General features: G+C 53.6%; 5 protein-coding genes across 5 annotated transcripts; 2 read left to right on the top strand and 3 right to left on the bottom strand.

The window, feature by feature from the left end:
- Nucleotides 1–621: 621 nt before the first annotated feature.
- Nucleotides 622–2,944, bottom strand: BDZ99DRAFT_383801 (serine/threonine protein kinase-like protein; the record flags this gene model as incomplete). The annotated part of the gene is made up of 2 exons (XM_033715347.1): nt 622–963; nt 1,013–2,944. The coding sequence occupies 2 exons, from the start codon at nt 2,942–2,944 to the stop codon at nt 622–624; spliced, it is 2,274 nt and encodes a 757-aa protein (XP_033579302.1).
- A 1,820-nt stretch (nt 2,945–4,764) lies between these two features.
- BDZ99DRAFT_496779 (uncharacterized protein) lies at nt 4,765–7,536 on the top strand (the record flags this gene model as incomplete). Its single annotated transcript, XM_033723463.1, has 1 exon — nt 4,765–7,536. The coding sequence occupies one exon, from the start codon at nt 4,765–4,767 to the stop codon at nt 7,534–7,536; it is 2,772 nt and encodes a 923-aa protein (XP_033579303.1).
- A 188-nt stretch (nt 7,537–7,724) lies between these two features.
- On the bottom strand, nt 7,725–10,650 carry BDZ99DRAFT_461062 (5'-nucleotidase). The gene is made up of 6 exons (XM_033719526.1): nt 10,314–10,650; nt 10,182–10,195; nt 9,882–9,923; nt 8,890–9,802; nt 8,685–8,837; nt 7,725–8,578 (listed from the first exon to the last, which is right to left on the bottom strand). Exons 1-6 carry the CDS (start codon nt 10,570–10,572, stop codon nt 7,956–7,958), a joined length of 2,004 nt encoding a protein of 667 aa, XP_033579304.1. The 5' UTR covers nt 10,573–10,650; the 3' UTR covers nt 7,725–7,955.
- A 708-nt stretch (nt 10,651–11,358) lies between these two features.
- On the bottom strand, nt 11,359–12,039 carry BDZ99DRAFT_461063 (uncharacterized protein). The gene is made up of 4 exons (XM_033719527.1): nt 11,929–12,039; nt 11,746–11,879; nt 11,542–11,692; nt 11,359–11,490 (listed from the first exon to the last, which is right to left on the bottom strand). Exons 1-3 carry the CDS (start codon nt 11,937–11,939, stop codon nt 11,553–11,555), a joined length of 285 nt encoding a protein of 94 aa, XP_033579305.1. The 5' UTR covers nt 11,940–12,039; the 3' UTR covers nt 11,359–11,490; nt 11,542–11,552.
- Nucleotides 12,040–12,879: 840 nt separating this feature from the next.
- BDZ99DRAFT_412978 (uncharacterized protein) lies at nt 12,880–14,501 on the top strand (the record flags this gene model as incomplete). Its single annotated transcript, XM_033716673.1, has 3 exons — nt 12,880–13,077; nt 13,128–13,381; nt 13,462–14,501. 3 exons carry the CDS (start codon nt 12,880–12,882, stop codon nt 14,270–14,272), a joined length of 1,263 nt encoding a protein of 420 aa, XP_033579306.1. The 3' UTR covers nt 14,273–14,501.
- Nucleotides 14,502–14,517: the final 16 nt, after the last annotated feature.

Below are 14,517 nucleotides of genomic sequence, written 5' to 3' on the forward strand. Positions count from 1 at the left end.
CCTGTTTCGTCTTCTTCCTTCTATCTCGGAAGCACAGACTAGATACAAAAAAAGCCCTTTGAGCAACACCGCCAACTCCCACGTGTCGCCTGCGCGCGCAATTCGCTCGGCCCCGTAACCATATTCAACATCTCACAAACGAGATATAAATACCCACAGAAGTTCCAGACCAGACCTAGAAGCACATATAAACCTCCAAATATCTGGTCTGAAAGAAGCTCCCGCAAACCCCTGCTGAACGTGGGTCTGGAGCGCGCGCATTAAAGTATGAGAAAGGTGGAAAGGAGAGATGTAGAGAGTCAAAGTATGCCAGGTTTCCAGATTTTCCTTCTTGATTTTGAGACAGAACAGATGCGAGATAATCAGCGTGAATAGGGCAGCGGAACGGAAGAGAAGGTAAAGCAAAGGTAGTGAGAACGCCGGAACGCCAAGCGCTGGTATAGAGTGAACTGGATGCTGGGAATAACGCTGAAAGGATAGGATGTATGAGAAGGTATATGATAAAGGACATTGGTGACAGTGCAACGGGCATCTGAATTAAGGTGGATTTGATGACGAGGTAGTGTGTTGTTATGCGTCCGGCGAGAGGGTGGAGCGGCATGGCCGACAAAACAATAATGGCTAGAACACGGCGGCGAGCCCATTCTTCGAGTGCCGTCTGCTAAAGCGTTTACGTCCTTTCATGGAATCGTTATCGCCATGCTCTTTCCTGAGGTGCCTCGTCGTAGGGATGTTGACTCCATCGAACGCAGCGTCACCGCCCAATGTACTAGCAGGACTCGAAATTGTGGATGCCAGATCGTTAAATGCGGAGTCACCAGAGTATGAGTTCGTCATGCTCTGGGATATGGCAAGTTCCCTTGCGCGCTCGATATTGTCGATCCATTCTTGCGCGGAGTATTTGCTGCCGTCGGGATCGCTTGTGGTGGCTTTTGGGTCCTCGAATACAAGGTGCTTATCCTTCTGTAGGTTGTTAGAAAGAGCCTGAAACAAAGGGAGGATGCGTACGTACTGTATCTACACACCAACAAGTAAGACCCTTCGAATCCTTGTAGCTTTTCCAGGTACAGCCGGCTCCAAGTAGCGATACTTCCATCTTAGTTTTCTTCTCTTCGCCGCCGGCAGCAGCTAGAATAATCCGCGCACCAGATGTTATCATTACTAGTCGCTGCCTTTTCTTCGTTGTGTTGCCGCCAAAGAAACGTGAAAACTTCTTAGGGGTATCTGATGAAGCTTCCCCACTCTTGGAAGTGGGACTGTGCGGTGCAGGGTTTGTAGTGACTACCAGATTCCCAAGCTTCAATATTCGTTCGTTGTTTCGGGTTAGAACGGGGGACCACTCAATGTCTAGCTGACTTGGAGGCGGAAGCTCGGTGATAAGCCTTGGTTGAGGACGCAACTGCGTACCGCTTGAAGCAGTACCTGTCGGCGCGCCTGACGACTTTGGTGGTGGGTAAGAACCTCCGTTACCGTTGAGTCTGATCGGTTCCTGAGCTGGCGGCACATAGCTCTTTAGTCGTGGAGCCTTTTGTTTCCATAGGCCCTTGCCCCAGGTGATGCCATCGAAAAATTGATGGTTCTTGATGTGCTCCATTGGTAAGCGTTTAGCCGGATCTAGCACGAGAAGCCTCTCGACTAAGTCCCTGGCAATGTCCGGAAACCCGTCCGGGAAGGTGTATTCAAGGCCGACGATCTTCTGGAATGTCTGATACTCATTGCCGGCTTTGAAAGGTGGCCTTCCTGCCAGAAGCTGGTAAATGATACAACCAAATGCCCATAGGTCACTGGCCTTGCAGGCGTTTTTGTCTGTTAGTAATTCCGGGCTGACATATTCTGCCGTCCCTACAAACGAAACCGCCCTGTCTGACTGAAGACCGCTTAGTGGATCTCCTAATACTGATCCGATCCCGTTTGGATTTGCAGTATCAAGAATTTTTGCGGTTCCAAAGTCGGTAATTTTCACGTGCATTTGGTCGTCCAGCAGCACGTTCTCGGGTTTGAGATCCCGGTGGATCACTCCTCGGGAGTGCATGTAGTCGATAGCATCGAGAATTTGAGCGCCGTAAAACCTCGTGCATTCCACGTCGAATGTAGTCATCTTCTTGAGAAAACCTAAAAGCTCCCCTCCGCTGGCCAAATCCAAGACGAAGTATAGCGAGCGCTCATCTTGGAATGTGTAGTAAAGCCGGACAATGCCCGGGTGCTCTGTGAGTCGATTGAGTGTGTCCTTCTCGATGTTGACGTATTTGACTTTTTTCTCTTTGATGATGTGCCGTTTGTCCAGGACCTTGATAGCGTACTCTCGTAGCGTTTGCCTGTCTGTTGCCGCCAACACTGTGCTGTATGAACCCTCTCCCAATGTCCGCCCAAAATTGAAATCTTTCACGCCCTTCTTCACAACTCTTACGACTGGCTTCCCATTCGAATCAACTTCCTGCCGCATACTGACGGAAGCGCCCTTCTCTTTCCACTCTTCGCTACTGGGTAGTGGAGCACCATCAACATTGTAAGGAGAATTGATTCCCTGGCCCAAGAACGGAGGACTGACACCGTATTGATCGTGCATCGGCTCCCTGCGTGAACTCCTGCGTGGAGGAGTGGGTCCATTTCCACCGGGCAGCGGACCGGGCCCAGGCTGCCGGTATCCTCTGTTGCTTTGGCTCATCTCTCTCGAGGGTATGCTACCGTGCATGACAGGCGGGGCCACCCTCGAGCTGCTTGTCCTTCTGATATCTGCGTTGGGCCCCATCAGCGCATCATCGTTGTATCGGTATGTACCAGTGTTGACTATGCCGGAGCCGGAAAGGTTCCCGTGGCTGTAGAAGCTGGACTGAGGTCGGCCTTGCTGTATCGCGGCTGCAGGGTAATTTCGCGGTTGGCTCGTAGCAGCAGCCGCATACTGCGGCAGCTGGGCCTGCTGCTGAGCTTGGTGGGCCAGCGGCATCGACTGTCGATGGCTGAGGCGCGTGGCATACGGCTGCTCCACAGCAGGCTGCATCGGAGGCGTGCTCGAGGGCACCGAGTGGGCGCTGTGGGAGTAGGTATTCGGGTCGAAGCCGAGGGAAGAGGAGGGCGGGGGCTCTGACAACAACTGCGGCGGCACAGCACCTCTCTGCTGCTCGGTCACGGTGCTGGAGGATGATTGCGATGGAGGGCGGAGCTGGGCGTCTTGGTTCTCAGGGCGCGACAGCGGCGGCGAGGGCGAGTCGTTGTCGTCGTCCGGATTGGCAATGCGCAGGCCCCCGAGGGACTGCGAGAGGCTCAAGTCCCCATTCATGGCGGCGCTGGAGCGAGTGGTGGCGGAAACGAGCGAGGTGGTAGTTCGGTGGAGACGTCGGGGTTGTGCGGGCAGCGAAGCTTGGACTGGGCGACGGCTGCTGGAGAGAAGCCCGTGGATGTCGTGGAGTGCGGCCCGTGGCCCAGGAATTGCGTAGGATCGGGCGGGTCTCTCGTATGTAGGGGGCCGTCGAGGGCGGGCCTCTGTGGCAGTGGTGTCTTGATTGATGGTGGAATAGAGGGCTCCCCGGCTCCCTGCCCAGATTCGCGGCCGCTTACGTCCCCTGCTGCCCTGGTCCTCAACACCACGCCTCTGTCTTCGAAGTATCGTGACCAGTCAGGCCTTCGCCGCAGCATCGCCCGTCGTGGCAGCATCAGGCTCCGAGCCTCCTTCTCCGGCCCGTTGCACCGCCAGCACCGTCTGCATCTCCCCCAATGGCTGTTGCAGCATCTAGCAGGGGGAAACTAGAGTGTGGGACATCTCCACGAGACGCCGACACTGCGCCGCAGAAACATGCACAGGCCGTATTTCAGACGGCAGTCAAGCAGTAATCTCTGGCGCAGCAATCTGCTCGCATCGACCCGCATAGCGTGCCCCAGGCCGTTCCTCACTAACTGCACGCGTGCCTCAAACGCGGCAGTCTCATTTCACCCTTCTCAATAGCCTATTTCTACAGTGCCCCGTCATTGATCCATGTACACTGTTCTGTGGTGCTCCACCATGCTCATAGATATCTGGGGCGACGAACAGCACAGCTAAGTGTGTAGCCAATGCCTAAGGTGGCTTGGCAAGCTTACTGGTTATTCCAATAGACAACCTTCAGAATTTCTAAAATGCATCGAGGAGCTTCAAACAGCGGCAGGCAGGTGTACCCGGATCTGTGCTGAGTTATTGTAGATTCCTGGGCTTAAAGGTTCCTTCTACAGTCCTACTGGTGCTCCTTCTGCAGGCGTTGGCCAGCAAACAGGTTCATTTCTAGCTTCCTAGACATATACCGGGCCCCTTTCTAGAGGAGTTGACGCGTAATCTATATTTCATGTACCTTGTCTATGTACCTCTTCTGCATTCGCAAGCCTTTTGTGTCAGCTAGCGTCAATGATATTCCTCTCGTCTTTTCTTACCAAGTCTCCACGATGCTGCATCAAGGCGGCTTCCGATAAATCTACCGACCAACATATGCACTTTCTGCACACTTACTGAATAGTCGGAAGCCACCATCATGATGTTTTCTATTGTTTCCCCTTGCCTTTGCAACCCTTCTCATCTCATGATTCTCCACGACCGTCTGCCTTCGACTCCCTCTGCGGGCCTTGGATTGCCCCCAGACATTTTCGTTCGTTCAGCAATACGTCCCTTGCCGTTCGTTCTTCTTCACCATGCTACGCTGTCGCCCCTCTGAGATCGTATTGACTACCGCGGACCTCGAAGAAACGAGCCGGCGTTTGTCCGGCCTGAACCCTGCGGGCTCTCTCAGGAGCAGCAGCACCATGTCTACGAGGCCAAACTCGTGTGCAAGTAGCATTCCTCGCATTCGTCGCGGTCCACAACGCTCCACCTACGCAGCTCTTACGCACGTCAATCTGTCACATATGCGACCCCAAGTGACCGCACTCTCTGAGCCCGGTACAGAGTCTCCAGACTCTGGGAGCTTTCCCGAATCGTCCGTTTGCCCAGAGGAAAGCAGGGTTGCGACAATCGGCGGTTCTGATATCGCCTCACTCTCCGAGGAAGCAAGCCAGGCATCGCTACCACGACCAAGCTCAGCAACATCAGGACGCGACGTCCACTCTTCACCAGGAAAACATCAGTTTGGCTTCTCTGGTTTTGCTGCTACACGACCCAGTCCAGCTCCAGCTCCTCACCCATCGACGGGGTCATTGGTTCAAGCTACTCGGGAACCATTCAGACGCATGATGGCGCAGCGAGCTAGGACAGATCCCGAGCTCATGTCTGCCATGCAGGCTGTTGCTGCGGGCGTGGCAACTCCGCAGCAGAGTATCTTTGTACAAAGCCGCATTTCAGAGTCATTCGACAATCTCCGAAGACAGAATCACGCTCTCGCACCACGACTTGCGGCATCTTCTCCAGGAGCACACTTTCCAGAAGACTTAACTCAAAGCTCGCCGTTCGATGGACTCCCTGGAGGGCAACCACCAACAAGCAGAGTGCGCTCAAGGCGATCTGACAGCCACCTAGTTGGGCCAACCTCTGTGCGAGGTGGATCTCGCATGCTCCAAGATATTGGCCCTCATCCGATGATGCACTTGAGTGGTCGCTTTGTTGAGGATACTGAGCACGGTACGTATTACACATTTCATGAGACCATCAAATTACCACCAACATACACACGAGAAGATATGAGACGCGCTTGCGATCTTGCATTTCCACACGAATCGGCCGTTCGAAACCGTGGGCCTTCCCAAACGTCCTCGTGCGATCATCGCACTGGAGCTCCATCCCATTCAGAACCTCGCGGAACCCCGAGAAGAGTGTCATCGCTTGCAAGAGCACAATACGATGGCATTTCAGCGTTCCCACGGTCCTTGTACAATGAATCACGGCGCCCCGTTGGGCCTGCGCGCCGATCAAGCCATTCCACTCCCAATCTTCTCGCAGCTGCCAGTATCTCAGCATTACCACCAAGCTCTCCTCCACCCAGCTCCCCTTCCTTGCAAGGTCGACCATACATCACTGGCAGTAATCAATTAGTCACACCTAGCGACTTCGATGAGTCTTATCGCAACCCCGTCAATGCAGCACGACTAGACTTGTCTTCCCCTCTCGATTTGATCCAATCACGCGGACATGCTCACATGCATAATTCATCATCTAGTACATCGATTTATTACTACACGGCAAGCTCGCAACCACGAGTCAGCATTACTTCACCCGGCCTACCTGGTCAGCTACACTCTCCGCGTTCTTTCCTTGTCTCTCCACCTAGGAATCCCACTCCGCTGCCAACAAGAACAGGTTCGAGACGTTCAACTAAACGCTCAACGTTTGGATCCCTTCGACGATCTCGGATTCCTTCGCCCCTTCCTTTCACTACAGGAACTACATACAATCCAAGCCTAGCTGCTAGATCCAGATCCCATAACCGATCCAGTGGTGGTGGTGGTGGTGCACTACCTCCACCAACACGCAGAGTCCCTCGCCCATTGCCAACTCCACGGCGACGGCGAAACGCCTCACCCTTCGATAGTAGCAACGATCAGCAGCTCCGAGCGCCTGCACTGATCAGGACCCAGGCTCGGTCTAGTGAAAATGCTGAGTCTGCATCATCTCCGCGCATAGCGACACGCAATCAAAGCGGCAATGGTCCCAACTTGCAAACCCTCCCCATCCCCGAGGTCTTCATAAACAACCGCCAAGTCCCCGCTGGTCCCCGCATCCCACCGAATGCCTCAAACCCCCTACGACCTATATACAGCAGTTCCCCTCGCGTCTCCAGTGGTCAGCACGGGTCTCTCATGCAGGCCAGAAGTCCACGAGCTCCCCGCTCTTCAGAGAACGAGTCTTACGCCGGACCACTAGCACCACCCATCCACGCTGCCAGGAGCCCTCACGCGCCTCGCTCTTCAGAGAACGAATCATACGTTCCACCACCGCCCATCTACGCTGCTAGGAGCCCTCGCGCGTCCCACTCTTCAGAGAACGAATCAGACATTCCACCCCCACCGCCCATCCACGCGGCCAGGAGTCCCCAGGCCCTCCGCTCCTCGGAGAACGAGAGCTACATCTCACCACGCCCACCACAGCCCGTCCCCACTCCCAGAAGCGCACGTGCGCCCCGTTCCCCGGAGAACGAGAGCCACATCGCTCCAACCGGCGAGACTTTCGCGCTGCCCCTCCCCCTCCCCACCCCCGTCCCTCCGCCCCGCCCAGCGCACTCCGCGACCCACATGCACAGCTCCCGCCTCCCGACGCCAGGTGCCCAGCCCTCCCAGTCGTACCACCCTCATCGCCGCAGGAACGCAGTCTCAAACGGCTCAGATGAGCGTGAGCGACCGCGGGCGAGTGCTGTATCGCAACCGACGAGCGGGAACGCTAACGCGACTGCCTTGGCTATCCGTACACGAGGGCCTAGGCTCCCGGCGTGGCAGCACGAGCAGGAGAACTCGGGCGAGGCGGAGGAGGCGTTGATGATGGCGGAGATTAGGGTCAGGGGGGCGAGGGAGGGGTCGGGGGGGTTGGATGTGTTGGATGAGACGCCGCCGCGGCTGGGGCGGTTTGAGAGGAGGATGATGGGGTTGTAGGGGTTTGGTTTGTGAAGAGGTTGGTTGGAGTGGTTTTGGGTGTTGGGGGGATTGGGTAATGGGTACGGTTGGGAACGTTGCGGCTTGGACGAGTGGAAGATAGTGCATACAGCCTTTTGGCTCAGTTGGTCACATGGTTATGCGGGTTGGTTGGGGAATGAGGGACCTGGAATCATGGTGGACACAAAAAGTATCAGTAGCGTTCAGCTTTTTGTTATACTTCGTAGTGCAAACGTTTTAGAAAAGTCTAGTTGCCAATCGCGAAGTTCCAGCCCAACTTCGCCTCGATAGTGCACACTCATTAAAGCCAACCACATCCTTTCCGATTGAAGCATCGAATCTTTCATATCAATTCTAGAACTTGGTTGGGACCACCGAGCTCCTTGACCGCCGTCATATTCATCACGCCCTACAACGCTCTACGCCGCTGCAGCCTTGACCTCCCTAATCCTCCCCTCCAGCCTCGGCGCAATCGCCTTCGTCCAGTTGATCGTAAACTCGCCCTCCCCCAACTCATCCGCCACCTTCGGGGTCCCCGGGATCTTCGCCAACCGCCACCACTTCCGCATCACCTTCCTCGCCAGCGTCTGCTCGCGCTGGCGGCGACTCACCAGCGTCGTCGGCGCCGTGCGCAAGCTCGTAGCCGTCGTCGTGCGCGGATCCTCGGACTGCGCCGCCGTGTGGTCGTCGTCGTCCTTCTCGAACTCGCTGTCGGACTCGTTCAGCGGGGTCTCGGCGCCCTCGGGGTGCTGGCCGCCGGGGGTGGTGCGGCCGCTGGCGGATTTGGCTTTGCGCTGGAGGACGTCGACGATGTGGTTGCCGGGGGGCAGGGGCGCGTGGACGGGGTGGGACTTTTGGAGGTTTTGGTGCACGGCGTCCCATTGGCGCGAGATGCTGGGGCCCCACATGGCCCACCGCCCGAGCACTTTGAGCGACATGAAGTATTGGCGCAGGATGGTGGAGATGAGGACGCCGTTTTCTTCCGAGACGAGCTCGATGGCGGAGCCGCCTTCTTCTTCGATGAGGAGGGAGGTGTAGCCGTCTTTAGGGGTGGATGTTAGCGTATGCTGGGAAGAGTTGGAGACAAGTGGGGTTAAGAGTGTTGTGAGGAAGACTTAGAGGCAGCTGTCAGAGAATGTGAGGCTTACCTTTACCACGACCCATGTATCCGCGAGTGGCTAGCACATATTCCTTTTCTAGATCTGCCGGTTCTCCGCCGATCTTGGTAGATAGGACGCGTGAGCCCGGCTTTCGAGAGTAGTCGACTTCGATTTGGATGTTCGAAACTTGTGGATATCGGCCTGCGGTTCTGTTAGAAAGAACTCTTGAAAGTTGTCTCCGGGGTCCAGGTACCTTCTAGTGAGGGATATGATCCAACCCCATTCTCTAGTGCCTCTACAATTGCTTTGCCTTTGACTTTGATGACGACCACCGGGTCCTCGAAGGGGAAACAGTCCATGAGATCCTTCAGCCTCAGAACGCCAGGTGGGTATATCTGATCACCACGAATCGTTCCGGCCGCCATGATGCAGCAGTCTGCTTGGTAGTAATACCGCATCAGATCGCAGACGAAATTTCCGAGATTCGATTCTTTCGTTCGGACTGTTGTGAATCGGGCATCAAGGGGGGCTGCAGTGTATCCAATAGGCTTCTCAAGTTTGCTTTTCAGTGCTCTTGTCAACTTATCCACCAGCTCCAGAGTCTGGGGATCTCGAGGTATACTGCTCACGATATCCCTCCTCACAATCTCGAAGTCCCACTTCTTGCTTCCGTCCGTCTTCCGTCTTGCCTCTATGTAACTCAGTTGCTTGAAGTCGGTCCCCGAACGAAGCGCATGCGTCCCTTTGATCAGGTTGTGGCTGTAGTAGTGATCATGTCCTCCAAGAATCACATCAATAAGCCCCTCCTCGCCCGTCAGTTCCGCAAGCTTGTTATCGTTTGGCTCCCGCTGATGTGTCACCGCAACCACCATCTCTGCGCCTTGTGCTCTCAGACCTGGAACTAGCTCCCGCGCCGTCTCAGTCGCAGACTTGTATATTAGATTTGGGGGAAGGGAGTTGATTGTGTCCAGCCACTCGCGCTCTCCTAGCCCGATTACTCCGATTTTTATGCCATTCGAGCTCGTCAGCATGATGGTCCTCTCTGCGTTGCCGAGTGCTGTGTCGGGGCCCAGCGCGGGGTCTAGTACGTTGGCCAGGAGCCAGGGAAATTTGCATTGGCCGGTAAGGTGGCGGAATTGGCGTACGCCAAAATCGAGATCATGGTTCTGTAATATAGCCAATTGAGTCAGCGGTGATCTTGGGAATATAATACGTAGAAATTAAGAGGGGGGGAAGTAAACGCACGCCAACGCAAGCTACATCTGTTCCAATGCCGTTGAGGACGGGCTTAAGTAATACACATGTCAGCGGGCTTTCATAAATAAGGAGTTTTTTAAAGACTGATACTGGATCCTCTAGTGTTGGTTGTTCTTGAGTGCCACTTAAATCATGTTGAAGACACCATTGCCGACTTTGAAACGACAAAAAGAGGTGCTCAAACGCGACCTAAGCGGGTGTTCAAACACGACTTGAGTTGTATTTCAACACAGTTCCAGGAACAATGACACCAGAGGACTCTGGTATGTGTGATAGAACTTTACGTACTACCATATGACTGCCTCGAAAATGTCAAAACCTGGTGTTCAAGACTGCTCAGGACCCTTATATCCACCGCTTTCTTTTCCTAGCCCCTCCAGAGCTCTATTGGGACAGTTGAAAGTTAAGAGGTTTACGGACCTTTAGTTACTGAGCTTTCCAGACTCGGGTTGAACGCGTCTCCCGAGAAGAATGTGAGCATATCCGGTTGTCCTTCGAATCGGTCATCATTGCGGTAGTAGTTGACAACCGTCTGGAAGCGCGAAAGGCCCCCGACCGGCTCGGCAGAGGAGGCGTCAACGTGGTAGACATCGTTGTAGTGGAGGAAGCGCAGGTCTAGCGGGGTCGACGTCGGAGCGCCGGAGGAGTATATGAGCTGTTCGCCGGGGCTGGCTGCCATTGGGAAGGGATTTGAGCTTCGAAAATGGGAGGGAAGAAAGTGGAAGAGGCGAGAAAGGTGTGAGGAGCTGGGCCCAGCTGTCTCGAAACACGCTGTGTGAAGTATGACACGGCCTCGGCTCTTATTGGATGGAGAACATCAACATCACTACCTCTATCCAGAACTCTGGTACCCTGCCACCCTTCACCACGTACAATGCGTAGTTACGCACAATTTCCGCAAGGACCAATCTTTAACTAAACCTTCCATAGTATATAAAATGTCACGGCGCTCGAGTACCCGTATCAGAACTACCTGGACCGTGCATGGACCCCTCCGACAAGGCTGCGTGTCTTTTGACGTCTCATCCTCTCTCCAACAATCCATTTACCATAACGCTCCCACTCCAACTCCGTTCTCCTTCACAAGCATACAGTAACATCTCGCAAACTGCCCCGAACTTGAGAAGGAAGCAGAAAGTGGTGCAATTCTCGGCGAGGCAAGCTAATACAGGACGTTATCATGAAGTTGTCCATAGCGTACACTCATGTCATTGCTTGGAGCGCTTACACGTTCCTCGAGAACCGATGTGAGGCACCGGCGCATCATCCTAGCCGCCTCGGTATCTTGCTAGGTAGCACGGTCGCCATCGTTATTCCACATAGAGAGTCAAATCTGGATCTAGGTGCCGGACAGAAAGCCATGTCAATCACCGACTCGAACTAACGCGGTCAGTACCACCAGCGCAAATGAGAAATTCTCCAGATCTGTAAAGAGACTTGGATTACCAGTGAGTCTGGCCCAGGGGCCCTATCTAAGCCATACTATATCCAAGTCTCCACAAGCAATCGACCATGTAGCCCGAGATTTCCCAATTTATTTACCGTCTCTTCCCTATGATACTATTCGCTTCCAAGCTTTCAGCTCAACTTCACAACACTGGTCGAAATTAGGAGCTGATGGACCAATCTCCTCATCACAACAACTCACTCGTACTAGATCTAGTACAATCCAATGGTGATGTCACCGCGGATGCGCGCGGTAAGGTGAATCTCGGCTTCCAGATCAAGCTTGATACCCAAGAGGAGGGCCGCATCCTTCAGGTTTCCCTTTTCGTCGACGGCGCCCTTGACAAGGGAGCCTGATAGTATCATTAGTCCGCAGTCCTATAGTCTGAGCAACGGGAAAACACACCAGCTGGCTGATTCAAGTTGGAAGACGTTGGTGGGACGGGCAAGCTTGCGAGCGTTCCACCTCGGCGGCCGCCGGATGCTTGGCCATCATCGCTATCAGACAGATAAGCGTTGTTGGATCGAGTAGTAGCTTCGCTACGACAATGTCAGTACAGAGGGGAATTGTCTGCCACTGGGTGCTTACACGGTGGCCATGGTGACTTTTGGGAAGTCGGTGATGAGGTACTTGAAAGTTGAAGGGTGGTTGATTAGGGAAGATGTTGGAAAGTGGACTCGACTGCTCTGATCTGTCTTCCCAAGGAGGCGATTCTCCTTTCTTTTATATCAAGATCTATCCATCAGCAGGCGCCTCTTTCTCGGCAGGCCGGCATGCCTGACAGCACAGAGGCGCATACATGGAGCACAGTGCATGCAGTAACGGAACACAGCCGATTGAGGGGCACAAAAATCGAACGACCGGAGAAGATGAGGCTGGGTAGCCCACGACTTCGAAACCCGGCCTGCATCACTGGCGTTTTCGTACCTCACACATCGAACCATTTTGCTGATTTCGAATGAGACACAGGCGGGAACGCCCGCTGATCCCTGCCGATCCACGCCAAAGGACGAGGTAGCATAAAGCTTCTTCAAGGTTAATGGCAGCAGCAGAAGAGAATTGTGTGTTGTCCGTGCATTGCAGATTCACGGCTGTGGGGTAATGCGGGTCAGATTTGAAACTCAAAAATCCCTGCTCCAGGGGCCAGTATATGTTTGCTATGCACTTCAATCGCGTCTTATTTCCCTCTCGTCCGAAAATCACGCGATTCTTCAACTTGCCACAGGGCAAACCCGACCGTGGTATGCATTTGAGTTCGGATGGTGTTGTGTATTGAATTGGGATAGGTCCACGAAATGTCTAGAACGGCGATCTATTGCTCACTAACGTCTCCGATGCCAATCATCTCGATATTTACCCTAGCGGGAGGCATTTCCTGTGTATGCTTGGCGATAATCGGGGCGGTTACTGAAGCGGTTACTGGGGCGACTACTCAGGTCGGTTACTCATCTCTCATATTGTTTTGCTAGACAGGCTGCCGAAATTTGGGTATAGGATATATCTCCTGATCTCAGATTTTGCTCCGCATACTCTACTACAATGGTTCTTTCGATACTCACAGCCGTTCTTCTGGCCCCTGCCTTGCTCGGAACCCAGGAATCTATTCGCCAAAGTCAAGCCAAGGAGAAGAGGGAAGAGCATCGAGCTCGTCGGTGCAATCTCATTGCAACCTGTGTAAAATCTTCTCTGAGAAGTCGCGAGATAGACGGCAGACCCATAGTGCTCCGTAACGGAAAGGTTTGTAATACGTATCGTTGTCTATTGTCTCGTCGGCTAACCTTTCAAAGCTTTACATCGACACTGGCACTAGCAATGGAGAACCTTTCGGACATCATGTCGCAGGCTACTTCCTTCCATACCCAGACTCCAAGTATGAAGGACTCGTGACAACCATCGACAAAACGCCGATGCTGAACTGGATCTATGTGGACAAAGAAACCCACGAAGTCAAGTACGGCGTGCGTGTGGATGCGCAGCCAAACCTGACAGGCCCATTCAACTGCACACGACAAGATCGACGATTGAATTTTGACAGCTGGGAGTGAGTCACGTTCTCGTTACGTAGCATTCATTCTCGTCCTGCATCATGCATTTTCGTTCGCATGCACTAACAACGTCCAGAGGATGGTGTGCGGTTGAGGAATACCCAAGCATCTGGGCATTGTACTTTGATCAAGATGATGATGGTCTTCGCTCTAAGCTTCCTATGGGCACCCGGGTGCTGGAAATAGAACTCATGAGGAAGGAGAAGAGGTGGCAGAAAGACGTGGAGGAGAGAAACTTAGATCAAAAAGCGCAGCGAGCTGTCAACAACAAAGGAGAAACGCCCGTTGAGAAGCCAGGAGATGGACCAAGCGTCCTTTCGAAGACTCCTGGTGTTAAAACGGACGCAATTAACCGTGTCGAATTGAAGCCCTCCAGCGCCAAAGAAGACTCTGGATCACCTAAGAGCCGAGTGGAATATCCAATTGCCACGGAGACAGTGCCAGAGAGTCAGGTCGAGCCGCAGCCTACTGTCGAGCTTCAACAATCATCTAATACAGCACTTGGCCCGCAATCAGCAAGCACGACAGATGAAGTTCTCGCTCACTACACCAACGACTTCGAAGGCACCGCGGGTTCTCCAACAGATCCTCACGGCGGCTCCGACTGGTCCGTTCATGGCGATGATCTCCACTCCAGTCGATCACTTTCGGGATATACTCCTGCTAGCTCTCTCTATGATGACGAAACTGTGGATGAGCCGACGCTCACAGGCCACGATGCCCTCAAGTCCCCTCAACCACCACTACCTTCTATTCCCGAGGCATATGGCCCAGAGGCTGGAATGCATGCGAAGGATACAAAGTCACAGCTGACTTCACAGAGTGGTCTAGGACGAGGATACTATAGAAGCCCTTATGTAGAAGACGGTGCCGGTGGTGGAAACTGAGCTATGGTTAAAATGGTGTCTGCGTTTTGTATCGCTGGGGGTTCATTATCTTGGGAAAGAGATCGCTGGAAGTTTGGATTGGAATGCGACCGAAATTCACTTCATGTTGCAAACTTTGGCTTTGGAAGGGTTCATAATAATCTCCGCTAGCAATTGTAACCTTGAAGGACTGTATAAAGATTGTTATAGCATGATGATATACCACATATACACCAATCGAATCCCGGTCGCTTGCCAATATCAAT

The sequence above is a fragment of the Mytilinidion resinicola genome (assembly GCF_010093595.1).
Source record: "Mytilinidion resinicola strain CBS 304.34 unplaced genomic scaffold BDZ99scaffold_6, whole genome shotgun sequence".
NCBI classification, from domain to species: Eukaryota; Fungi; Ascomycota; class Dothideomycetes; order Mytilinidiales; family Mytilinidiaceae; genus Mytilinidion; species Mytilinidion resinicola.

Bases quoted from the DNA above. Each gene is read 5' to 3' on its own strand.
- BDZ99DRAFT_461062 (XM_033719526.1), bottom strand. From the start codon at position 10,572: ATGGCAGCCAGCCCCGGCGAACAGCTCATATACTCCTCCGGCGCTCCG. The intron at 9,803-9,881 runs GTGCGTTTACTT...GCTATATTACAG, and splicing joins CAGATGTAGCTTGCGTTGGC to AACCATGATCTCGATTTTGG. The intron at 8,838-8,889 runs GTACCTGGACCC...ACAGAACCGCAG, and splicing joins ATCATATCCCTCACTAGAAG to GCCGATATCCACAAGTTTCG.
- BDZ99DRAFT_461063 (XM_033719527.1), bottom strand. The intron at 11,693-11,745 runs GTGTGTTTTCCC...TGATACTATCAG, and splicing joins CAACTTGAATCAGCCAGCTG to GCTCCCTTGTCAAGGGCGCC.